This window comes from Notothenia coriiceps, unplaced genomic scaffold (assembly GCF_000735185.1).
Source record: "Notothenia coriiceps isolate Sejong01 unplaced genomic scaffold, NC01 NC01_scaffold00006163, whole genome shotgun sequence".
Taxonomy (NCBI): Eukaryota; Metazoa; Chordata; class Actinopteri; order Perciformes; family Nototheniidae; genus Notothenia; species Notothenia coriiceps.
In genome coordinates, this window is record NW_011338864.1 from 227,380 (window position 1) to 247,494 (window position 20,115).

The 20,115-nt window shown below is 42.0% G+C and overlaps 2 protein-coding genes across 4 annotated transcripts in view; one reads left to right on the forward strand and one right to left on the reverse strand.

Annotated features, from left to right (window-relative positions):
- Window positions 1–1,763: 1,763 nt before the first annotated feature.
- LOC104943537 (BTB/POZ domain-containing protein KCTD16-like) lies at window positions 1,764–12,267 on the reverse strand. The gene is made up of 2 exons (XM_010768984.1): window positions 10,876–12,267; window positions 1,764–2,983 (listed from the first exon to the last, which is right to left on the reverse strand). Exons 1-2 carry the CDS (start codon window positions 11,687–11,689, stop codon window positions 2,532–2,534), a joined length of 1,266 nt encoding a protein of 421 aa, XP_010767286.1. The 5' UTR covers window positions 11,690–12,267; the 3' UTR covers window positions 1,764–2,531.
- Window positions 12,268–15,936: 3,669 nt separating this feature from the next.
- Window positions 15,937–20,115, forward strand: part of nr3c1 (nuclear receptor subfamily 3, group C, member 1 (glucocorticoid receptor)) — a 36,034-nt gene continuing 31,855 nt past the window's right edge. For all 3 annotated transcript variants that reach the window (XM_010768985.1, XM_010768986.1, XM_010768987.1), the window contains exons 1-2: window positions 15,937–16,234; window positions 16,981–18,186. In XM_010768985.1, the coding sequence (XP_010767287.1) occupies window positions 17,096–18,186 (1,091 nt within the window). In that variant the 5' untranslated portion in view covers window positions 15,937–16,234; window positions 16,981–17,095. The remainder of the gene's footprint in view (window positions 16,235–16,980; window positions 18,187–20,115) is intronic.

Below are 20,115 nucleotides of genomic sequence, written 5' to 3' on the forward strand. Positions count from 1 at the left end.
TATTTAAGGGCAGGAATTCAGAGGGGAAAGTAGTGTAGTAGTAGTTTTTTTTAACGTCAAACGCGTCATATTAAGTCACATAGGGGAGCAACTTTCTCCGACTCCTTCTCTGCCCAAGTCACGGTAGTAGTTGGTGGTTGGTTTGAGCGGTTGTGATTTAGTGAGCTGGTATTTTTTCGGTAGTTTTACATTGCATTTCACAATTTGTAATCATGGTGAGCTATTGTGTTTTTGCAGGTTGCACGAACTCCAGCTTTCGTTCCTGGGTGTTGTTGTGCGAGGTGCATCCACCACCCTGCAGCGCATATATCTCTCCAGAGACCATGGACTGGCATTTCCAACACAAGCAGGGGCGCCGTAAGGGGGTGAAAAGCTAGGACGATTCTAGAGGCCCGTGACTTACAGGGGTCCAAACTATTTTAGAACATTAAGAGAAAATGTTTAAAGTAACCAATGTGATATATTTTCATGGGGCCCAAAATCCCTGCGACACAAGCACCTATCAAACATAACGTTTATCAGGAAACCGTATTACATCTCTCTCCCCCCCTTCGCTCCTCTCTCTCTCCCCTCCGGTACACAGCACCTAAGACGTAGTGTGGAGTTGCATTAGGTAACGGGAGATACGGCTGATACTTGCGCATTAGTTTCTGTTATTGATCAGTATCAACAGTCCTGCCATAACGTTACTATATTATCAATACTACTTTAGTTATAGCCTGATATATGATAGCTAACTTTACAATGTTGTGATGTGACCGACGTTAGCTAACATATCACTCACCAAGACAGCTGCCCAGTTCTCCACTGATTCTCCTCACACCACAGCTCCATTTCTCTCCGATGGCCGTTATTTCTTCTCATCCTTGGTCTCTTGGACGCCTAGCAGCAGTCTCATAATTATAAGGTTGTGGTCCATTATATGCATACGAGTATACATTTTCAACTTCTTCTGTGTCAAAACTAGCATTGTGAACCATGTTTATTCATACGTTAGACCGGCCGCTCTCCCTGTGTGACGTCACACGCGGGTGGTCTTTTTTTATGTGGAAGTAAAAATGTCTCACAAAACCTACGCCAGAAAAACTACGCCAGATGTCACTGTAGTGTATATTTCTGTATATTTTTGGGAAAATATAGTCTATACATAATTTTCCTACACATCTATTCACTGGGGTCTCTAACCTGCAAGTGGCTCTTTAGGTGTTTCAAATAACCTTAGATTTCGGTTCGCATTTCGTTATTGTCAGTTCGAAATGCCATCTCCAACTGACTTTTTAAGATGTCAACTGTTTCTTTTAATGTGATCTGTAACTCCCAAAAGGTCAAGTTAAATATTCTTCAAAGACTCTTTGTCATCGATGACTAGGTTTGGCTTGCACATTAAGCTAGTTAGACGGACCTGCGAACAATTTTAGGTTTTAGAGCAAATAAGCAAAAATGTTAACCCAACCTTGTTTTTTTGTATCTTTGGCTTTGGAAAAGCAAAATCAAGCTTTCAAACTCTTCAGAGTATAGCTGTTACTAATAGCCCTGTGTACTCCACCTCAGCATGTATGCAAAATAAATTCCCAAATTGGGATTAATAAAGTACATCTTATTTTATCTTATTTTATGTATGTTAGAAAAATGTAAATCTAAAGCTTTTCATCATGGCTGCTGAGCTGAGATCAGACCATCCGTGTAAAAGGTCAATTATGAGACCCAAGACCTGAGTTGGAATGAAAAATTGAATAACCATGTACATCTAAATGTAACCCATTTATTAGCTTTTTTGCACACTTACAATCAAGGATTAATCAAATATCCATTGGCATTATTTACTCTACCTACACAACATCATATATTCAACACGTAATGACAACATCAGACATAACGTTTTACAATGGCAAACAGATCTAGGCAGTGCTTTCCTCATTTAAGTTAGCCCCAGTCATAACACACCATTTTTACCCATCACACAAAACAGTGAATTTAAAGTTTGTTTGATATTGCATAATTATGCTAAGGGTGAAATGACATGCAGTGCCGATATCAAAGCCTACGATGTGTTATCAGTGGAGTATAGTGATATTCCATTGCTAACTCACAGCACCATATGGGTACATCCATGTTTAAAAAACAGCTACTGTGGACAATTGCACATTTAGTTTGTGGTAAGTTGATGAGTTGTAATGATGTTGCCCCTGAGGTTGCTTTGTTGCTTCATCTAGTGACAGAGTAGCTGTTGGTACACTTCCAGCCCTCTGAGGTGAGAACAGGGTTAGTGATGTAAGCCCCAACAGGAGGAACCTGATTAACATATCATGTGCATATCGTACACAACACTGTGCATACTTTACAAACTCACACTGCCTTGTACTTTGTGTGCTCAGCTAGTCATGCTGGCAGTAAAGTGACCATAGTTTTTTTTTTATATTGACAAATACAGTATGTGCCTTAGAGGGTGCAATCTATTGCCTATGTAGTTAATACTCTTCATTGATGGTGACATGATACTACCATCTCTTTCTTCTTCTTCACACTCAAACTTAGAGACGGTACTTTCTCAGGAGCTCTGATTGCCAGATGTACTTCCGCTCGGGAAAGCGTTCAGGAATCCTGATGCGCCGGAAGTCCTGGATGCATTTCTCCAGCTCCTGCTCCGGAGTCATCTTCCCCTTGTTGGCTTTCCTCTTTGCCGCCTCTCGCTCTCGGACCCCGAAGGTTCTCACGCGCATCATGTCAGTCTTGCGACGCATCTCCGCCTGCTGAAGATGATGGACTTGTCCTTTCGGCATGGGACGGTCCAGTGTCTGGATGTTTGAGTGCCGGCTCACAGGGCCACAGATCACGGTTCCTTGAGGGGAACTAGCCTCCGACTGGGTCTCAGAACAGGAAGTGGAGAGTTCGTTGAAGGAAGTGCCGCTCTCTCCCTCCCTCTCACTTTTGTGGCTCTTGCAGCAGCAGTCACAGTGAGAGGACATCCACCTTGAGGGTCCACCTAGATAACAAACACACAAACACATTTGTCACTCATTTGCAGTACATTTTCTAATGTCCAACCTGTCTGTATGGCGACAGTTCAAGCTCTAAACAAAAAAAACAACTGCACTGATAAAGCAAATGCTGACAGATGCTTACGCAGCAGTTTTAACATCATACAAACATCTTTAAATGAGTATCAGATGACTGCGAGTGTGTGTGGGTATTAAGGGGGGTACAGATGTAAGAACATGGAAATTATTGGCTTTGACATTTACTGTAGTTGCTGAATTTCAAAGTCCTTGTGGGCTATGCATATTGCTTCCTCTGATAAAGAGAGTCCCCAAAGCTCAGTTCATTTCAGTACGGCTCCCCAAAAGACCTTTCCCATTTCCCAAGGCAAAGCTCGTCTCAGAGCCAAAACAATCTGCTCCGCTGTCACAGTTTCTTATTAGAACTGTAACCTGACTGACTTGTATTAAGAATGTGTTTCAGTGAAATAACTCAACAAGATGTTTTCTACCTTTGGGGGGGGGGGGGATACAAAGTAGAAAAAGTGTATAATTTATCTTGGGAGGTAACAGAACTGGGTCATTGAAAAGATGTGCTGACCTCTTGTCATGAAGTTTGGACAGAAAGTGAACCAGGTGGTAACTGAGGATTTCAGCAGTCTTCATACTTCTTGGTGTGCCCCCTTTTTGTATAGTCTCACATCCCCCTACATTGCTAATTATGAAGAGTTACTGTACTGTACTGCCCACTGGCTTGAGAGTTGATAGTAAAGAATTGAACTGCCTTTCATTTACCAAAATATCCCTGAACTATGCTCGCATTTAGAGGTAGAGATGTGCAGTGTGGAAGCTTCTGTGCCCTGTGTAATATAAACAACAATGTATAAGAAATAAACCCATACAGACTCTAAAAACCTCTTAATGGCTTTTTCCAATGGGATGATACAGACTCAATAGCAATGATATCTCAGAGGGAGTAATAATTTGCCCATTAGCATCTTCCAATGCTTGCACCAATTTATACCCAACAGTTCAAATGGAATTTTAACCTCTCTGCGCACACTGTAATAATGACCTTATCTCTAGTGCAAAGATAGCATTGAGCTGATAGTGAGAGACTCACTAACAGCTTTTTAATGGCTAATCTATGAGTAAAGGGGCCAATCAACGCACCAATTTCCCCACTCAGAAAATGATTATAGCTGATTCTAGCTGATTCTAGCAGACGAGCAGCACCAGGCAAATGGATACAGGCGCTTTAGCAATGAAGAGGAGGGAGGCAGAGCTTGGTTGCTAAATGGTGGATGCTGTAGTCCGGAGGGGCAAACCATTTAGGAAACCAGCCAACACCCAATAATAGCAGCATAAAATGTTCAGGCCATGCAAGAGTATGAATTGCATTAAAGCCACTGATGGGCCTAGAAGCACCTTGCATTTTGTTTCAGACAACACATTGTCAGAACGAAGTGTGGACATGGCCGATAAGGGAAAAACCAACTGTGTGTTTTGGGTGAAGTGTTATAGTGTCAAGTTTTAAAATAACCTTCAGAGCCAAGACAGGAAACAACTAAGAGCCTTGTCAGGAAACAGTCTTTCTCGGGTACAATTAAACAAGTGGGCATGTGTAACACTCTTTGATATCTTTTCAGGGAAGCTATTGATTGCATTGTGTTTTTTCCTCAGATCTATATTGGCTGTCTAAGAGATCATGTTCCAACCACATTAAAAGACTTGGGCTGGTCCTCAGACTGAGGCTGTGTCGGCACTTCTCATAAATAACCCAGAGAGAGGGAGTGGAGTCCGGCATGGGGTATCCTCAAACTCCTCCATTGCTAATGAATGCAGGGGTGTTTGTCCTCGTGCCTTAGAGAGGTAAGAGTTATATGGAAATTCAACTGCCTGCCATTGCATTAAAATCAAACGTTTTTCCCCATTAGGAGGATATGATTGGCAGAAAAGTAGGACATTGTGGGGGCTGAAGGCAGAGGGCTCTGACAAACTCAAATTCAAATGTCAGTGGCTTTCTTGCCAGAATTAGTGTTTGCTTTAATCCGTGCCTCTAAAGTGATTCATCAAGGGTGTGTGATATATTATTCATTTGTTTCAAGCTCTGTGCTTTAGTCAAGTAATCTAAAAGGCAAAAAATAAATAAAGACAAACAAGACAGGCTCATCACTCACTTTATGTTGTAAATGCACATAACCAGAAGGCTGAAACTCCATTTATTTCTGATTTGCACTTGTGTGACCTGAAGCTGTCCTCCTTTCAAATGTAAATCTTAGCACTGTTGTGAACTGTGCCCTCAATCTAAATCAATGGAAATATGTTGAACACGAAGCAGCCAGAGTCAGGAAAAATAAACAACTTTCTGGAACAAAATGACTTGTTTTCTGTGCGAGAACACAACACAATCCTGCAAGGCTGAGTGGTGTGAAATATCTTCAAACGCTTCAGTAGCTGCTTGATTCTAATGCAAGGATATTGTCTTGCCTAGACTTTGGGCAAGAAACAAAAAGAAAAGGAAGGAAAAGGGAGTCCTGATTATATGGTGAAAAAACTCCACTTTGTTTTTCTGGCAGGATAAATATGCATATGCATGCAGCCAGGGAGATAAGCTCATATGAGCTCTGATCTCACACTGATGTTATTTTCTCCAGCTCCCATATCCAGTCACAAATATGTTTTACTCTGCCACTGCCTCAGGAGGAGTGTAGTTGACATGCTTGTTAGCTCACAAATTAGGCCAGCGTGTCCTTGCAGCAAAAAAAGGCTTGTCTTGCAAAGGTAGTGACCGTCCTTACAGGGTGAAGGAAATCTATTTCTCCGAGATAGTCCTATTTGGTGCAAAGGTATCACTTCAGCAGTTTGTGTCCAGCATAACTGATTGCAGATATCCTCTTTAATAATGTCTGTAATATCTGCATACAATTGAATTTGTCAATATTAATTACCTCCACGCAGCCAGCTCTGCTGAAACAACCCTCATCTGCAGCAGTGATGAGAAGGAGCTGGAGCTTAACATGATTACTCAAGGACACTCTTACGCTCTCAAAGACCTCATACTTCCCCGGTCCAAATTATCTGTTTTCCGTGAGGGGGCTGACATCTCCATTGGCTGATTGATAATGACAAGTGGGGTGCTGTCTCCTCCCAGAGTCCGAGAGAGGCTGCCCCGCTGAGTGTCTCCCTGACAGGGAGATGAACAAGCAAGGCAGACAGATTGAAACGTCTATATCAGCCTCTCCCTGTGGGCCTGTCCCCTGACCCAGACCCCCACCCCGCCACAGTACAAGCACTGATGAAGCAAGACGAGGCGGGGAGAAGCAAAGGTGTTCTGAGTATTCACTGAGCAGCACTAGTCATCAGCATCGAGGGGCTTAAGGAAGGCGAGGGGCGATTCTGGTTCCTCAACCTGACAAATAGCTGATATTTAAAAAAATGATGTCCAATGAAAGTGAACTCTAAGCTCATGAGGCCCTCTTTAAATTTCAACATGACTGACTCAAACTGGGTCCGATTTTCGGGAAGTAGATACATTGTATCACCGAACATGCTTTAATTTGCTCTTTACACAATCTTGCCATGACAATCACAATCATGCAAATGTTTCTCCTGCTTACAACGCATGGGATCCCCCATATTCGTAAAAATCTCTCAGCCCTACCCACAGCGAGCTCCACTGCCCAATACTGTAGCCATTAGTGTCTCTGGAGGGTATATTAAGGTGTTGAATGTCAGATGGTAAGAGCTACCGTGTCCAACGGCTAGAGAGCGCAGGACCAACACAGACCCAGGGATTAAAAAAAGACAATATTCAATTTACATCTTAAAATTTAAACGAGCTAACTTTCTCTTTTTTTTTATTTCAAAGGGCTATACTGGAGGTTTTAAGTGTTTTATGTTTAGATTGATGGCGTGCATCTAATGCAGACACTGCCTCTACTCTTTCCAATATGGACACTGCAAATTGCTTATTGTGGGTCATCCATCAAAGTCTATATTTAGTCTTTTTATTTGTCAAAATCGCATTATCATCACTTGGTAATGAAGTTACAAGCAGGAACTCTCCTTTTGAAAAGTCTCCTTGTTGGTGCGTTCAAGGGCACTTGCAGCATCTGTAATTCAGCACTCATTACAGTATATTGTTGTTAAATCCAAGCCAAAAACTAACCAATAAACAAAAACAACAGTGTGAGAGGTGCAGTGTGTTCTTGTTACGGAGAAACGTTAATAAGGGTAATGAAATGTTGATTATGATTTATTGCCTATGCTTGTTCTCTGCAAGTCCATTTAAATACTGGAGTGGGATGACACGGAGACACCTGGCTGCAAATAAATCAATATAAAAGCTTCTAGTTACATTTAGAAAACATGCAGCAGTGATATGAAAACCATCTGTAGTCAATGATCTTAACCATGAAAAACCACCAGCATAGTCCCTCTAAATTCAGAGTATGAGGTTTCAAACGAATGATTGATTTCCAAAACATATTTTCCTTTTGAATCTGCAATCAATCTACAATTTTTAATAGGGTGAGATTTACTCCCAAGGTGAGCCAGATTGTCCACTTTACTTGATGCATTGCAAAAGGTGCTGCAACCATTGTGAGAAATAATGGCACAAGCACACACCGCGCCTTACTTCTGACCATCTTTCCACCCAGGTGCTCTTTAAGACGTATATGAGTTATTCAGGGGAGCACCATCCATCTCCTGCAGGTAATGCCAATCCATCCAGACTCCACCCAGGCTCTCTTAGGAGCTCGGGGACGGCCCAATCTTTGCCTCCATTACACCTAAGCAATTGATTACTTCCCCCTCCCAACTCTCTCGCTGTCGCCTTATGGCCATTGTTCATTATGGCGCCACATCATCTCATTCACTGCTCAAATGAAGACTGCACAGTTATTAACAGAGCACACCTGGCAAATGCAATCATTCTCCATCTGTATGTGTCGTCCATTTTGACAAGGCACTTCTGCACAGGCCTTTCAAATGTAGAAGGATGAAAAAGTCTCTGATGTTGCCAGGTTGACTGTTCGATGATGGTTTGCTCTGCGTCTGTGATGTGGAATGTCAAAGCAGGCCATTGTGTCCATGACAACGGATAATTTGCCTACATGAATTGACTTTTATTTTGAAATACATTATGACTTATACTTTAAATTGCCTTTGAAATAGGTTAGCATTTATCTTTCTAGATTGCTTCTCCATCCTGCATGACTGGAGAAACTGGAAATATTTTGGGATCACAGATTGCTTTTTAATTAGCTCGCACTCTTCTATTTCCCCAGAGATGATAAGCAATAAGGTGATTGGTCCCAGACGTCAACTGGGAGGTTAGAGTTGTAAATCACTACAACAATAATGTTGATACTGCCAAACGGAAAAATAAATAAATGTCCCTGTCAAGCTAATTAACTAATGTGTCGGCTTGTGCTTGACAAATAACCTCACAGGATCACCAACTATTGAAGATCATTTTTAGCGGTAAAAGAAAAAACTTTTGAATGTATTAGTGAGGAAAGAAATGTGCCTTTGATAAGTTTACTTATTTAGTGACGCTGTTTTATAACCTCCATAAGAATTGTGAACAATCCAAGAACTTTCACTTTTTAAACTTAAATATAACAACAAATACCTCTCAATCTGTTCTCAAGAAAACATTTTTATTTAAGTCTCGTCATTTTGACTTCACTCTCAGAGTTCCTTTTTTTAACTATGACTAACATTTCCTCTTTGCTGATTGAACAAACCAGCTTCCAGTCTATGTCCTATTCAATCTGCTGGTTAGTCAGTTTGGGCATATATATATAGCTTTGGCTCAGTTGTTTATTCAAGGGGTGATTATTCATCATGGCCATCAGGAGAAAAAAACTCTTGTTCATGATGAATGCTCGACAAAGGGGCCTCCTGGGGAGGGTGCCCTTTTCGTGAAAGACTCATTTGTTTTGTTCTGTGAAGAAACCAACAGCATACCCTACTGAGCAGGACAGGCTGACAATAATTAAGAGCAGAGCGTAATACATTTATAAGGGTACAAGTCCCCTGACTGCTGTTGTTAATACAGATGATGCCATGCAGTAAAATTATGAATATCTACTGTTGGCCTTTGGGAAACTTTTCGGAGTCCACACTATTACTGAGAGTCTGTGGAGCCTGTATAACAACTCATGCATTTAACAAGAAGAGCAACACGAGTGATGCTCAAGAACTGGCAGTCTGGAAGAAAGTCTCTCAATGTATTCACTGCCCCGGAATACCCTTTTTACACTTTGAACAAACCACACCGTTTCACTCCATGTGAGCCTCTGATTGGATGGGATGGGGGTAAAAAGAAAGCAGTGAAATGTTCTGCTGAGAGCAACAATAAAGCACATCTGGCTCATGACCACGAAAGGTGCACTTGTCTACATGCATTCTTGGATTAGGACTACCCTAGGCCAGCCAATGTCCCACATTCAGAATCATGTTACTGTATTAGTTTTGAAAGTGGATGTGGGCCACTGTGCTGCCGTGAATAACGGCCTCTCACGCATGTCTGCCTCTGATGTGTCTATCCATCATCCTGACTTGGCCTCTGTCTCCCAACGCTCGCTGTATATCTGCCTGTTTCATTTGAACCCTCACCTTGTCTTCTCTCTTTAATAAAAACCCTGTCTCTCCCTCTTCTTCCGTGTCTTGCCACAAAATACTTCTTTATTCCTCTCCACTTCCTCACACCCGATGAACCTTCCTGCCTGATACTAACTTTAATCTATTTTTGCGCCTTGCTCCCGCTCTCTTCTTTCTGCCTCAGTTCTTTCTCCCCATGGCCAGGTCTCATGCAACTTTTACTCTCTCTTCCCTCCTGCTCAGCCGCTCTCCTCTCCATCTGCTTGCTTCCATCTGAGCTCTCATGGCTTTTCTTACTCTGCATTTTATTTCCTACCATGCTATTACATTTTTCCCCCCTTTTTTAATCACCTCCTCCTCATTCATCATTCCACTGTCTTTGTCCTGTGGAACAGTGTCTTTAATGGGGAGCGGGGTCAACACCTACACCAGATGCTGTGCTCCAGAAACTTGGCTGGATGTGCGTGCGGGTCAAGGCATACTCCTCTGTAATAATTAGCCTGCATTAACTCTATCGGTGAATCATTAGCAAACCATATGTCATGCACTGTCCTGCACCCCCAACCTTGACCCCCCAACTGGGTTATCTCCAGCTCCTCCAAAGGGAGCCATTCAGAATAATGAACAAAGTGTTTTTTTACTGGCCATATGGTCCAACTCCACCTTCTGCAGATAATGGAATAAACCATGTTTGTGGCTAATTAAGGCATTTGCTGATGAATTCACTCTGTCATTAAGAGAAAAGCAAAGCTGCTTCAAGAAATTGCAGTGTGTTATCTTTTTTTGCTGCCCAATGGTGCTATATTATTCATGACCCATTTGAGTCATAACCCATGTTTGCGCATGATGCATGTGTACTTGAAGTGTAGCAGCATTGTGACTGAACACCCCTGAGGCCTTTGGTCACTCTTGCCTCTTATCTGGACCCCAAAACAGAAGTCTGCCACTGCAAGGGATGCAAGGATTCATGAAGGATGTGTGGATGCCTCCTGGTGGTGAGCCAACACACCAGATCCTGCAGATCACCTCTTAAACTAGACAATTAGAAACACATAGCATGATGGGACTTCTTATAGAACGCTTTGTGGACAAACTTGTTATCACCATTAACCAGAAAAACGTCTTTTTGGTGGACATCATGCAACACCATATTCTAATTTGCCTGATGTGTAAGGGAGGGAGGGGCACTTGGTTTGCACTTGTGCACTGTCATTATTTCTGGAAAATCACCAATTTATCTCACATCACCTTTGAAAGTATAGAGCAGGAATAAATCTTCACTCACGGTAGAAGATGTACTGCGCGTAATTGGACCAGACCTTGTCATCCGCGTAATGACCGATGGAGGACGCAGACAGGGACGAATTACAGGCCACAATGTGAAAGCCGCTTTCTGACAGCATGTCGAAAGCTCTCTCCAGGTGTCTGAACTTGAGGAAAAATCTGCAGCTGTAACGGTCCGGTGGCCTGTCCGTGTCCCTGTTCTCATTCAGGGCGTCTCCAAATACCTCTTTTGCCAAGCCAATCCTACTGCTGATGAAGATCCTCGGTAACTTTTTGGCCTTAACATCAATTTGAGTGTCTCTGCCTCCCCCAGCACAAGCGCCTTTAAAAGCGACCGTGATGTAGCCGTACCTCCTGTCCAAAGAGTAAGAGGAGTAAAACCTCTCGCTGCCTTGCGACGCATCATCGAAATCACTAAAGTCGTCTTGAAATAGTTTTGAATCATCAGAAGATACAAGTTTGGCTAAATCTGGCAGCTGAAAGTATTCCGCCTCTCTTTTTAACCTTCCCCTCTCAGGGAAGTGATCAGGGAGGACAACCAGCTTGTCTCTAAGGTAGTCCAATACGTAACGAAAAAGAAAACCATCTCTGTCAATAAAATAACGTCCTCTGAGGTCCCGGGACAAGTCATTTGAGGAGCCCTTCTTGTTAGAAAACAGCTTCCCAAGTAAGGAATTTGGAAAGCTTGTCAAGGTGGCAAGGCGAGTGTAATACACCTGTCCACCCACGTTGAGCTCAACAACATCCGATGGAGGGTTTTGCACCAAACCTTGCTCTTTTGCAGGTTGCGTTTTGCAGTTTTCACTCAGTGCCATTTTCTCTTTTCCAGATGTTGCACGAAATCTGAGTCTCGATCACAGAGCGTAAAACCTCCCAGAAGTTCAGAGCGTGGGATATAGTTGCATGGGGCTGATGCCCTCAGACCAAAAGCATAGTCCTGATTGAAGCTGCAGTCCTTGCATCCAGAGTCTCGTGACATACAATCCAAAGATGTGCCTACAGTATATCCTTTAACCCCATGCGTAAATGTGCCTGCCCTTCGGTGTATCCTTTCCGAACAGAATCGATTATCATAACCAGTGAGCGCACCACGTTACACACATCCTCTGCGATGGGTCATTACTGGGACTTCAAGGAAATACAATCCTCACTTCACTCTGAAATGTCCCACCTCAAAAAAAAGTAAAACCCCTTTTTTTTTGCCTAAGTTTTCTGTGGAAATGTCTACCGTCTTGCGTCTGGCTCCTGGATCTATCACATCAATTGAAGAGTGTGCGTGCATCCAATCCCTACTGAGCGTCTCTCCTGACAACTGTGATCCTGAAACAGGCTCCGGGGAGGATGAAAGTGGGACTCTTGTGCGCGCCCATCTCTCCAAACTGCTGAGTGCGGAGACGCTTGCCCCGGCAGAAGCTTTAAGATAATGTTGCTGCAAGCAGTGCAAGAGAGAGAGGGAGAGTACAAAAATCGTCCCGTGAAGTAATGTCTTACATCATCTTAAAGGAAAATGACATTTGCAGACGATCGACATAAAACGGACCGATGTGGGTCTGTGCCGTTATCCATGGGATTGTGATCCTGCAATAGGCGGCGTGCAGCTGGCGGAGAGGATTCATGTCTAGTTGAAACATCCAGCGTTGCGGATTTTAATCCCTTCTTCTGAGTCTTCACAGAGGCTTTCGCATTTACATTTAACGCTTTTAGCTGACGCGCTTATCCCAAGAGACGGGTGAGGGGTTAGGTCTCATGCAGTGTTTCAGAGACAGATTGACAGCTTCACGTAGAGCAGGATGCTGCTCTTTAACTTGTTTCTATCCAACAGTCGATAAAGGCTCAGTCATAAAAATAAATGACCCAAAATATCCAAATTAAAGTTGCACCCTTTTGCATCAGTTTGAACCTGCATGCAGCAGTATCACCTGTCGCAGCCAGAACACTGGGACTGAATATGAAAATGGATCCCCTCCTCATTGATTTGACTGAGTAAAATCCTATTTCAGGACCAGGGACAGATCTCAGCACACTCCAAGTCTTACAGCTGCTTGATGCTCCATGTCATCTCCAATAAACTGATAGAAATAAAACAATGCATTGATTACTCTTTATTTTTACACAAAAGTATGTGATGCTATATTCAAACATGCCTCAAAATGATCTCCATTTCTTCACTATAAAGTGCATTTTTCTTGCAGTTTTTTCCAGGAATGTCTGTGAGAGGGCAAAACTCAGCGATATGAACATTCATTAATGAGTCATTTTTTCTGGATCAGGAGGACAGTGGTTTGGGACTTCAGTATTATTGCTCAGGGCCTGCTCAGTGATTTGTCACAGAGCCATCAGTATACTCCACACAGTGATGCCCTACTAGTGCGGAAAATCCAGTTTGTAAGAAGTGAGATGCAAGGCAGAATTTAAGGCTTAACAATGCTGTCATCATTTTCTGTTATATATACAATAAGGCAAGGCAAGTTTATTTTTATACACCTTTCAACACAAGGCAATTCAAAGTGCTTTACAAAAATGAAAGACATTAAGAGCATTAACAAACATTATTAGGTCACAAACTAGTGTTGTATAAAAGGTATGCAAAGGACAAATAGACGTTTACCGGAAAATACTAAAAGGTGTCATTTTTTCGTGGGTTTTTTACATGAAGTAGAAAGTCCCTTATTACATCACTGACAGCATTTACACTGATCAGTGTTTCATTCTGTTTTGTATTTCATGTTTGCTTTTCAGGTTGTTTTGGGTTTTGAGTGTCTTTTAAGCCATGTTGTTATAAATCAGAGACTTTTACTGCTGCAGAGCTGAGAGAAGGCGATGATGATGGGAGCGCACCCTTGACTTGTGGTTTTGAGGAGGCAGCGGTCACGCTTTACCCTGTTAATTCAGACTATATTGTGCTGGAGAGGGGTTGCTAAGCAGCCACATGGGACTGAGTGGGATTCAAACAGTGGAGATTTAGAGCTACAGTGACCATGCCACTGATCTCTTTTTATGTGATGTGAGGTTTCGCTGCTTGCATTATACATAATATTGTAATATTTGTGGATTATGTGACCCTAGTGTAAATGGGAAAAAAACAAAAACGACTTCATATCATTAGATGGGGACAATAAAGAAAATTGAATCAGGGTTTATTTGCTTTATTTGTTTACTACATGCACATCTCTGGTATTGAAATTGTATAATGAGACTTGGAGTTCATTGCTGTCCCCTACTTTGGGATGAGTATCTCCCATTATGTGCTATAAAATTGGCTTCTTATTCATCTCACTCATCCTCCCATTAGAGCAAATTTGCCTCCTGTCCTCACTTTATTTCCTGTTCGGGCGCCCCTCCCAGATTAGACTCACCCTTTTGGAAAGGGTTGTATTTCAAGCAACTTCAGCATGAATAATGTAAGACAATATGGGTCCCATCTGAGCATGAAGTAAGGAATGTATGTGCTGTTACATTTAATTGACAATCGTGGATTTTGCAAGGTTCTAGCTTTTTAATCTGCAGTAAGGCATTGGCCAAAACACCTCAAAGAAAGGTGTACAAACTCTGTTGAGTAAGAAATGGTTTTAAATTAATTTCTGTACAAATAAACGTTCACGTTTTATGATGAAATGTTCATTGTTAAATGTAGACTTCTGATGGTTAAACATTGTTCCCTAGTGTGCTTTTGCAGACCAGCCAATGAATGTGATGTCTTGGAACATTTTACAATGCACTGTTGTGCAGCCTTGAAAGCAACAACTAATACAGGCCCAAACCTTTCTGCAGAGTTATTATCCCTATGCACGCAGTAAAAGCCTGCCACCCCATTTCCTCCCTTCCCAGTCACTTTTCTCCCACTCATATTTCCTCATGAAAGAGGCAGAAGTGTGAGCTGGCATGTTATGTGTAACAGAATTAACCTTGTTGTATTGGGCCAAAATCATAATTAAAGTAACACTTTAAAAAAATGTTAGCTCCCTTCTGTTTCAATAAAACAACGTTAACTTCATGCTTTATTTGATAAGGCCTAAAAATAAGGTAACCCATTACAGAATAGTAATTATCTTATAATGGTTTAATCTTTACTGATGCAACCATTTCAGTGACATTGAACATTTTCTTTCATGCAAGTTTATGATCAACAATCAATTGCATTAGATTTGAACAATAATCCTTAAACTTGGAATTTGAATCTTTATTTTAGTGATGTGATCAAATGACCAGCAGACTCCGACCTCATGGTTTTTTCCCTCAATGTATCTTTTTAGAGTGATGCAGATCTGTAACTACTCCTTTGGTCCTTTGCAAATGTATAAATGACCCCCCCTCTGTTCATCATCAGATCATTGTCAGTGTATTGTGAATGACTAAAATGGTCATTTACAATTTCCTTTACAGCCTTCTGTCTCAGCTTGTATGTCTCTCTGTCAGAGGCTTCTTAGCAGCTGCAAGACAGCGGAGCCCATGGTGGACAGCTGTATGAACAATAATGTAAGAGGAGAACATGGTGGGGTTTTTTTTTTAATGGGCACCATTTGCATGCTTTGCACACTTTCCCTGGATTTTCTTTGCCAATTTTATTATTGGCCAGTGTTTATTTGTCAGACAGTCTACAGATTTGTATCTTTCAAGGGGAACTTTGATATATTTTACCTTTTTTAGTTCTGTTTTATTTTTCTATTTTAAGATGTTTCTATTTTATGTTTCGTTTATTTGTTTACCTTTTTTATTTTTCAAATGATGTGCAATGGCTTTGTTTTAACATGCTGCTGTAATGAAAACATTTAAATAAAGTATATCTTATCTTTATTTGTTGTATATATACCTATATTTTAACTTACCCTTTTTATGTTTTGAGTGACTGTCCTTTCTCTATTAATATATATTGAACTTGTTTAGGGTAATCTGAGTTACAATGATTGTCATAGCCATAGACTGCTTTACACTTCTTCATAAGAATAAAGAACTTGAAACTTAATAACAAGCAGCAGTGTCACCGTACGGCCGGCAGGTAGCGCTGCATGTTGTAAACAGGTCTGCCACGGGGCTGACTTGCTCAGTTCTCCATTTTGTATGTTTTTATTGGAGGTTAGCGCCTACTTTCCTAATGGCTAGCTGCGACTCTCCACAGCTCAGCCAGTTTGAGGCAGTTTGCATGACAATTAACAGCTAGATCGAACTACAAGATTGATAACTCTTAAAACACAGTGAGCTTCACATGTTTGTGTCGTTTTACCGAGCCATGTAACTCTACCAGTGAGGACAAACGTTAACACACATTGGGTCAGTGTTGCGTCTTATGGACTGCCACTTTCAACCAAAACAATGTTGACAGACGACCTGTGGACACATACCAACAATCAGTCATTTCAAGGGTAAATATGAGCTTTTGTTCAGATTTGAGTAGATATCGTTATATGTGTTAGTCTAAAAGTAATACAGTAATTCAACGCATTTAACAGGAATATGCACTTATAAATGCTATGTTGGCTAACAGGCTAACGTAACTGTCAACGAAATGAGGCTGTTAGCCACATTGCTACCTAGCATGCCAAAAGTTAGCATTGAGCTATCTTTAGCATAGCTTAGACTTTAGGCAACTTTAGAGTTGAGTCATTATCGGTAGGACCACTGTTATGTGTGTTTACTGTATGTACACCGTATATGAGATGGACACTACTGACTATTCACTCTTGTTAACATGTACCCAATGGGAATAACAGCTAACGTAGTTAGCTACCTTTAGCTGCATTAGCAATCAAGGGCGCGCAGGGGGGCATACTGTCAACTTTCCCCTGTCTAATATTGACCTAACGTCTGGTACTTACTCCCTGGATGTACCCAACCTTACAACATTATTATTATTATTATTATTACCATCTGGCTGGGACAAAAGCTGGAAATTAGCCATGTTGGCTAAAGCTGCCCCATTTACTGTTTTTTGTGACAGTTGATCAATGGGTACTGTCCAAGACACTATAGACAAATAAACTAAACTAAACCATTACAGTGTAGCACATCTGATTATCCCCCTTTACTGTGTGTCAATGCAATTGTTTTGTACTGTATTTAGCTATGTCTTAACGCTCTCTATTTACCCCCATCCCACACACACATATAGATGGATAAAGGTGGAGTGAAAGATAACATATAGAAGAGATGACCATTTAAGCAAGTTAGTCTACACTGAAAGCCCTGAGGAGGGAGGTCTATTAAAAGTGTCTCCTCACAGTGCCATGTCCATCACCTCAGTCGTTCTTCCATCCACCCCGTTGATGCAGCCAGGTCAGGTGCCTAACGGCCTCAGCAACAGCCACCTAACAGAGCTCTCCTCCGCCTCCGTCACTTCCACTGTTGGACCCTTATTGGAAGACCCAGAGCCCAGAGGCCTGATCAAAATCCAAAAGCTTCACCAGCAGCACTTTCTCCAGACACAGACTTCCACTACGTTCGGGCGTCAACACTTTAGGGAAAGTTTGCCCCAGTTGGAGGCCAGTACAGCAGATATTAACCAATCCTGCATGGATTCACTTATTGGAGGATCAGATCCCAATTTCTTCCACACGAAAACAGAAGATTTTTCAATGGATAGAGGTGATCAGGATCCCATTGACCTTGATCATGCCTTTGATCACATTGGAAAAGATGTTGATGTGACCCAGAAATTTTTCACAGACAACACTCTGGACCTGCTCCAAGACTTTGAGCTCACTGGGTCTCCCTCAGATTTTTATGTAGGGGATGATGCCTTCCTGTCCACTCTTGCAGCCGATACTCTGCTTGGAGACGTTAGCTCAGAGAGAGACATAAAGCCTTCCCTGGTTGAGAGCATTAACAGCAGTGGGGCAGTCTCAGTTTCTCTCAATGGCAGCAGTATGACAAGTCCAGGTCAGTCCAGCCCAAGCATATCCACAACGTCCTCCTTAACCCCTACAGCCACTTTGTCTGCAAAGGTAAAGAAAGAAAAAGATGCTGGCTTCATTCAGCTCTGCACCCAAGGCGGGATCAAACAGGAAAAGACGTCTGCAGGCCAGAGTTATTGCCAAATCAGTGGCGCGGCCTCCACAGCATCCATGTCCACGTCTAACACCATCTCCATCTGTGGGGTGAGCACTTCAAGTGGACCAAGCTACCACTTTGGAACCACCTCCAGCAGCAATGGAGCTCATCAGCAGAAGGATCAGAAGCCGGTGTCCAGTCTGTTTCTCCCAGTGACGACCATCGGCGGGGCCTGGAGCCGAATCCAGAATATCGGGGACAACTCCGCCATGCTCCGGGCCAGTGAGGCATTCTCCAGCTCCTCCTCTTACCCCATCAGCTTTTCCAGGTAAGAGATGTAGCCAGTGTGTGGTCTGACCCGAACTTTCGTTTTTGTCTTACTAACTAGAGCTACTTCATTTATGTGGTGAGTCCAGTTAGGTCTTATTTAATCCACCCCTGCATTACTAGACATATAACATAATAATTTTTTTTACTGAACCAGGGGCCCTATTTATAAAGCTTTCTATTATAAATAGTTCATAGAATTATGACATTTTCTAAGAATTTCCCCTTACAGTAAATACAGATTCTGGTTTAAATCAAATTTACTGATAAAGCCACTCAAGAGAGCTCCTAAGGCAGGGCTATTCAATTAGACATTCAGTTGGGCCAGATTTTATAACTACAAAATTCAGCTGTGCCAGACATTCAGCGGCCTGTAAAAAGCGGGTAGTGACACATTTTAAACCAACACATATTACTGCGATGAAAAACATGCAATTTTTATTCATTGTTCATCTAACAAAGGTACGTCAAAAAGTGCATAAAAACACAACAAATTAGCATTAATTTAACAGAATCGGAAAAAAAAGTGCACAGTTGTAGCATTACATTTGTTTGCTTTAGAAGTCAAATATTCAGGTTATTTTTTTTTTAACCAGGCACATCACAAAGTGCATTTACTGAATACAATAATAGCAGTCTTAATAAATGTCCTCACATACAAAGAAAACAGCTAAAGAGCTCCAATGCAACACAAAGAGGTAGTACTGTAGCAATACTATTTTTTCACTTTTCAAGTAATAACAAAAAAATCATACTTTTTGGTCACATTTGACCCAGACACATTACAAAGTGCATTTAAATGAATGCAGAAAGAACTGTCAAACCCTTCAGTGCACAAACCCATAACAAGGGATACGGGTAACTATATGAATGAATACTACACTACACGTCTATTATAGTAAATAGGTGCTTACTATCACCTCATTTGTGATTTGTCATCGCTGACTTTCTCAATGGGAGAAGGGACATTTTTTGTTTTGAACAAGAGCAGTGATTTTTGGCTCATAGGATGTCAATGCAATCCTAAGACATTGGTGAAGAGTGCTGTCAGTCAGGGAGCAGCGAGTGCTACTTTTGATTGAGTTCATGTGTGAAAAGCTTGATTCACATGTGTATGTTGATCCAAACATACTGAGCACACAGATCGCTACTTTCTGAACGTTAGGGAACTGCTGTTTTTTGACATCACTCCAAAACTTCGCTGGCCCGTTAGTGCGCTGCATGTCAATAAGTTCCAGTGTATATTTCCCCTTGTCGATGCAGGGAACCACTTCCTTTGCTCTGGTTGATACGTCCCCATCTATTGCAACAGTGAAGGGGTCCCTGGCAAAGCCCATCACCTCTGTGGGCAGAGCAGGTCCATCCAATCGACCGGCAAAGTTCTCTTTCAACCTCGCAATGAAATCTGTCATCACATCCGTGATTTGTGCCGGAGATGTGATGTGTTTGGGGAGCGTCGGAAAATGCAGCATCCGACCCGTGCTCAAGTCGGTCGCGAAAAGGTCCAGCTTGACTTGGATCTGCTCCACAAGATCAATGACCGTTTTGTTTCTGTTTACGCTTCAGAGTTGAGAGAGACATGTTTTAGAGTTGCTATCATAGGACCACCGTTACTAGCACCACTAAATGCACTTTCAAAAAACGTGCTGCGTTGTGGTTTGGTGGTTTCTATGCAACGCGGAGTGTTGCGTTCATGGTCTGTACTAGTGTAGGAATTTGGCTACGGGAGGCTGGGCCACTCGGGAGTTGGTTCTGGGCCGCATCTGGCCCGCGGGCCGCCAGTTGAATAGGCCTGATGTAGATAATACCCTGCAATTGTTAGTTGAAGGGTATCAGAAATGTCACTGCTGCTGAAATCTGTAATTATATTCCAGTATATTGTTTTGGATGTATTGAATCCCATAAAGTCTTCCATTAAAGAAACCATTAA

Excerpts from the sequence above, each read along its gene's own strand:
- LOC104943537 (XM_010768984.1), bottom strand. The coding sequence starts at position 11,689 with ATGGCACTGAGTGAAAACTGCAAAACGCAACCTGCAAAAGAGCAAGGT. Across the intron at positions 2,984-10,875 it reads CGCGCAGTACATCTTCTACC|GTGGACCCTCAAGGTGGATG; the intron begins GTGAGTGAAGAT and ends TTTGTTATCTAG.